The 6,209-nt window shown below is 45.4% G+C and overlaps 2 protein-coding genes across 3 annotated transcripts in view; both read left to right on the top strand.

Annotated features, from left to right (window-relative positions):
- Positions 1-255: 255 nt before the first annotated feature.
- kcnk15 (potassium channel, subfamily K, member 15) lies at positions 256-5,152 on the top strand. 2 transcript variants are annotated; one of them, XM_017486370.3, is made up of 3 exons: positions 256-757; positions 2,454-2,745; positions 3,412-5,152. In XM_017486370.3, exons 1-3 carry the CDS (start codon positions 737-739, stop codon positions 4,311-4,313), a joined length of 1,215 nt encoding a protein of 404 aa, XP_017341859.1. In that variant the 5' UTR covers positions 256-736; the 3' UTR covers positions 4,314-5,152. The 2 variants fall into 2 exon arrangements, with proteins under 2 accessions (XP_017341859.1, XP_017341861.1); XM_017486372.3 differs by lacking the exon at positions 256-757 and having other exon boundaries at positions 1,452-2,745.
- Positions 5,153-5,292: 140 nt separating this feature from the next.
- Positions 5,293-6,209, top strand: part of LOC128635143 (loricrin-like) — a 1,455-nt gene continuing 538 nt past the window's right edge. The window contains exon 1 of the mRNA XM_053686384.1: positions 5,293-6,209. This exon is cut by the window's right edge and continues 538 nt beyond it. Coding sequence (XP_053542359.1) covers positions 5,293-6,209 — 917 coding nt within the window.

Below are 6,209 nucleotides of genomic sequence, written 5' to 3'. Positions count from 1 at the left end.
AGATGCTCTGACCCAGTTGTTCAGCCATCACAATTAGCCCCATGTCAAAGTCACTCAGATCTTTACGCGTGCCCATTTTTCCTGCTTCCAACACGCCAACTTCGAGAACTGACTGTTCACGTGCTGCCTAATAAATATCTCCCACCCCTTCACCCCTTCACTTATTGTTATCTAGTGTAGGGAAATGACATCGTCTCGTTCCCTCTGAACAAAATGGGTCACGTTCAGTAAACATCTACAACATCTGTGTAGGTCCTGCTGGATTCTTTATGCAACATCATCCTGACCTAAAAAAGTCATTCCTCTCCTCCATCGCGCTTCCTCCTCAACTGTTAAACATGAAGGCGTGCAACACCTCCATCTTTTTTTTTTTTTGTCACCGTTAATTCTTCACTTCTGAAAGAGTTCATCTCACATTGAAGCCTGGGTTTATTTTTAATGAGTTTGAGGGGAAATACTAAGTAGGGACGCTGTTACTAAGCAACTTGTTTTGGGTAAATCGACTCTCTCTCTCTCTCTCTCTCTCTCTCGCGCGCGCTCTCTGTCTCTCTCTATCTCGCGCGCGCTGTCTCTCTCTCTCTGGAAGGAGTGTACGTATGCATGAGGCGCGCGCGCGTGCAACACCTTTGCCTGTGCTACTACAGCAGGATTTTATTCCGCGTGACACTCTTTAACGCTCCACGAGCGACGAGTGATGCTTGTTTTTCGTGCATTTCCGGTTTTCCGAATAGGCTAAATGACATGCATGTGGAGAAAGGTAAGAGCACGTCGTACGTGTGTGTGTGTGTGTGTGTGTGTGTGAAGGTATCTCGGACTCTCTGCGCGTGTGCACTTGTAGACATTTCCAAGGTTTTGGAGGTTTTTCCACAGTTTGCGCGCGCGCGCGCGCGTGTTATAATGATGTAAAGGCACAAGGTGTGATCGTGGTGTTCAGATTTCTGGAATTTCTGCAATATTTCGCCACACACACACACACACACACACACACACACACACGCGCGCGCGAATAATTATTCCCGACATGCTGAGCGTATTTCTTATTTGATTCTGTTTGTTTTTCTCGACTTTACCGGGTGTTTCATAAAGACAATCATATTATGTACACAGAATTGATCTTACGGTTTTGTTCCTTCTTTATTTTCTTCTCTCTCCACTTTATTCCTGATTGCTTCAATACTGTAGGCTATAAAGCACAAATTGTCCCACACTGCACGTAGACACTGTATATAATATTACACTTAATTAAATAATAATAATAATAATAATAATAATAATAATAATAATAATACCCTGCATGTTTCTTCCTCCTGATGTGCAAATGTTAAAACTGTCTAATCGATTAATTGCTAAATTGTTACAGCTCGTGCTCAAGGGGTTTATATATTTGTTTTTATGGCACCCTGAACTCCCCCCCCCCCCCCCCGCCCCCCTCCCGCACCCCCATCCTCCCCTTCTTATTTGATTTCCTTCCCTCTCGACTTTATTGGGCGGAATCGTGCTTCTTAAAGGCGCAGACATCTGATTACGCACACGGAATCGATTTGTGTGTCGTCTTTCCTTCTTTTTTAACTTCATCCCAACTTTATTTAACAGACGAAGATGAAAAGCAAACCACCTCAGCGTGTTTTCCCTGATCGACGAATCGATTATTCGGCGGAATTAGGCTACGTTTGGTGTCCTTGGCGACGCCTGTATATTATTTCGCCCGTATGCAGATCATTTCCATGTGTTATCGTATTTTATTATTATTTTTCCGGGATGAAATTGGCTTCACCGGAGGCAGTAAGATCTCGTTGCTTGACTAAACGAGCTCATGTTCCATGGCGGGTTGATTAAGTGATTATTTGGCGTGGTTATAGGTCATACCCCCTGACCGGTTGCGTAGCCCGATTATGTTATTTAAGCGATCTTATGTCTAAAATGTCAAATGTCGGGCATTTTCTTCTCTCCGCCGTTTATTCCAGATCGCTTCAATAGTGCGTAAGGCGCAAGAAATCCTATACGCCATGTAGACGTACAGTAGAACGACCCCGTGTTCGCAGATGTGCAGAATCCGTATAGCGGATCATCGATTAATCGATTACTTAGAAGATCTTATGTTAAGCTCTGATGTCGAGACCTTTCTTGTGTGTCTGATTTTCTTTTCTAATCACTTTATTCCAGACTGATTTAATAGGTTGGACTAATGTGAGGGGTTGGAGTGTTAAATTTAAACTCGACTAATTGTTTTCAGCTAATCGATTAATCGGTGAAATCCCGCTCCGTTCTGATGGGATGATGGGATTATTTCATATCTTGTTTTCTTTTCCTGGGTGAAATCGTGTTTACTGAAAGAACAAAGACGTCTAAATGATCTAATGGCTGGATGATTAACTGATTAATCGGTTATAGCTCGGTTTCCGACCTCAATTCTCTCTCTCTCTCTCTCTCTCTCTCTCTCATTTCCTTCTGAGATGAAGAAGCTGAGGAAGCAGACGGTACGGACCCTCTCTCTGATCCTCTGCATGTTCTCCTACCTGCTGGTGGGCGCCGCCGTGTTCGACGCACTCGAGTCGGAGTCGGAGAGCGCGAGGCGTCGCGTCTCCGATCAGCGGCGCGCAGAACTCAAGACGCGTTACCGCTTCACGGACGACGATTACCGCGAGCTGGAGCGCGTGGTGCTGCGCGCGGTGCCGCACAGAGCCGGGACGCAGTGGAAATTCGCCGGATCCTTTTACTTCGCCATTACAGTCATCACCACGATAGGTACACACACACACACACGGAGAGAGAAATCTTTTGTCTCGTTTAGGTTTTTGTCAGCAAAAAAGTTTTTTTTTTTTTTTTTTTGTACGATTTCTGGTCTGATTGGTGAAAGAATCCTTTGGTTGAGATCAGCGGGCTCTCAGAATGCGTACCGTCCACGTCGCAGCCGATTCAGTGAAACCGTGAGCGAAGATGGCTGACCACCAAATTCCGGAGGTGTGAGAAGTTTTGTAATAAAATCTCGGAGTGTGAGCGTCGCTACGGCTCGCGCCTGAAATCCACCGACAGGAGGATGGAAAAATCTCACAGGACGGCTACAAATACGGTAGCGGCGACGATGAAACATGCTGACGGACATGAAAAAAATCTCCTCGTCACCTCAAACTCACTCTTAAAGAACGTTTGCGTCTGTCGTGAGAGAATAATCCGGCGTGGCGAACGCGCACGTTATTACACATCTGTGTAATGATATTATTACACAGATGTGTAATAATATTCCGACAAGATTTTATTGCCTAATATCCCTAATTTCCCCATCTGGGGATTAATAAAGTATGATCTTATTGTGATCTCGTACCGTGTGTCAGGTAATAATTTTAAAAGCTAGACGTTTAGAGCTGACGCTACCTACGAGGTAATGTTTACTTCCTGTTTTGTCCCCTGCAGGTTATGGTCACGCAGCTCCAGGTACGGACGCCGGGAAAATCTTCTGCATGTTTTACGCTGTTCTCGGGATCCCTCTCACTCTGGTCATGTTCCAAAGCCTGGGTGAAAGAATGAACACTTTTGTACGCTTCCTGCTCCACCGGGGGAAAAAGTGCCTCAGGTTCCGACGTACGAGCGTCTCCATGGAGAACATGGTCCTCGTGGGCCTCCTGTCCTGCCTAGGCACGCTGTGTTTGGGCGCGGCCGCGTTCTCACACTTCGAAGGCTGGACGTTCTTTCACGCCTACTACTATTGTTTCATCACGCTCACCACCATCGGCTTCGGCGATTTCGTGGCTCTGCAGAAGAAAGATGACCTCCAGGAACGGACGCCGTACGTCATCTTTAGCTTCGTGTACATCCTGGTGGGCTTGACGGTGATCGGAGCCTTTCTCAACCTCGTGGTGCTGCGCTTCCTCACCATGAACACCGAGGAAGAGAGGGAACGGGCGTCGTTAAAGAGGAAAGAGCGCAACTTCGAAAGAACGCTCGCTAACCAGAACAGCCACAGCACACTTTTTTTGCCGATGGAAGAGGGGACGAGCTGCACTAACCTCATCCCGTCTCCGAACGCGAACGAATGCTACTCCCGTCCAGCTCTCCCTCGCCCTTCGAATCCTTCTCGCCAGCGGTCGCGTCTCAATTCCCTCTGCTCTTGCTGTTATCGCTTTGATCTGTGCCCCAGCCTCCTCCCATCTCGACCCGGCTGCAACGTCGATTCGGTTTACTACAGTTCCATTTCTTATCGGATCCATGGAGGTTCCTTTACCAGGGAAAACACCGGATTTTCCTCCCCAGGAAGCACTCTCTCTCCTGGGCACAGTTTCAGAGAACTACCCCGCTTACGCAGGAAGTCCGTCTGATTGTTCGCAACGTTTAAAGACACGATTTACAGGCTGTTATACACATATATTTTTGTAGCACGTACAAAAAAAACAAGATCTTTCGCTTAGTGTAAGATAAAAATCTGCATGTCTGAACGTCGGCAAACGCGGCAAACGACCCGACGTCAACACGGCAAACCGTCCGTCTTAAAGAGTTTATCACGGGAAGACCTGAGACATGTATGACAATGCGCTGTGCTAGTTTCAAGTCCTTTTCTAGTGTCTCCTTTTAACTTCTCATGTTTAAAGGAAGCATTTAAATGCTCTAACATTGGACCATTTGGACATTTTCAAGGTGGATGATTTGAGTATCGGCTGAAATCGATACCCAGCTGATATGTTTTTCTTTAAAAACTACGAAGCTTTGAACTGTTATTTATTTATTTATTTATTTATTACTGAAAATATAGGAAGAAAGCACCTAGCTAAAATCACGGCGTGTGCAAGACGGCTTACACTCAAGTAAAATAAAGAATAAATTACATATAGAGTTACCTATAATAAAAATCAATCCCAACCAACAAAACAAAACAAATAAACAATCCAGTCTCTTTGTAATGTATGTAAACATTTACAGTTCCAAAAAAAAAAATCTTTTTCAAACCCAATTCCAATCTTTTCCATTTGTTACAGGATCGGATCAAAGCCTGTTTTTTCCTCTCTAATATCCAGTCCGCCGTTTTTTTGCTCTCCGGCTCTTTGGTAATATAGTCATTATAATATAATCATTATAATATAGTCATTATAGTTTATTTTGCCATATTCAGTGCCATTCGATGTCTTATGATTGTGAAAATAGACCCATGTTAATGATAATAAAAAATACTAATCTTAACACCACCTTGTGTAGTAATGATGTAGTATGAGTTTTGGGAAAACACTCTTTTCTTCTCCAGATGTGTGTAAACGCACTCCCTCGTAGAGAGAGCAAATATGTCGCTTTAAATACGGTTCGTTAATGAGTGAAGAGGTGGAGCGAATAGTCCGGCACGGAGCGTGTTATTTCCTACTGAGAATTCAAACATGGGCAAAAAGTGTGAGTGATGAAGGAGGTGTGGTCTCTGTGACTGTCAGTCTAAATGGAGGAGGTGTGGCCTCTGTGAATATCAGTCTAAATGGGGGAGGTGTGGCCTCTGTGAATATCAGTCTAAATGGGGGAGGTGTGGCCTCTGTGAATATCAGTCTAAATGGGGGAGGTGTGGCCTCTGTGAATATCAGTCTAAATGGGGGAGGTGTGGCCTCTGTGAATATCGGTCTCAATGGAGGAGGTGTGGCCTCTGTGAATATCAGTCTAAATGGAGGAGGTGTGGCCTCTGTGAATATCAGTCTAAATGGGGGAGGTGTGGCCTCTGTGAATATCGGTCTCAATGGAGGAGGTGTGGCCTCTGTGAATATCAGTCTAAATGGAGGAGGTGTGGCCTCTGTGAATATCAGTCTAAATGTAGGAGGTGTGGCCTCTGTGAATATCAGTCTAAATGGGGGAGGTGTGGCCTCTGTGAATATCAGTCTAAATGGAGGAGGTGTGGCCTCTGTGAATATCAGTCTAAATGGGGGAGGTGTGGCCTCTGTGAATATCAGTCTAAATGGAGGAGGTGTGGCCTCTGTGAATATCAGTCTAAATGGGGGAGGTGTGGCCTCTGTGAATATCAGTCTAAATGGAGGAGGTGTGGCCTCTGTGAATATCAGTCTAAATGGGGGAGGTGTGGCCTCTGTGAATATCAGTCTAAATGGGGGAGGTGTGGCCTCTGTGAATATCAGTGTCAATGGAGGAGGTGTGGCCTCTGTGACTGTCAGTCTGAATGGAGGAGGTGTGGCCTCTGTGACTGTCAGTCTGAATGGAGGAGGTGTGGCCTCTGTGACTGTCAGTCTGAATGG

This window comes from Ictalurus punctatus, chromosome 15, assembly GCF_001660625.3.
Source record: "Ictalurus punctatus breed USDA103 chromosome 15, Coco_2.0, whole genome shotgun sequence".
NCBI classification, from domain to species: domain Eukaryota; kingdom Metazoa; phylum Chordata; class Actinopteri; order Siluriformes; family Ictaluridae; genus Ictalurus; species Ictalurus punctatus.
Note: the sequence above shows the minus strand (reverse complement) of the source record. Positions and strands in the feature narration are given on the sequence as shown.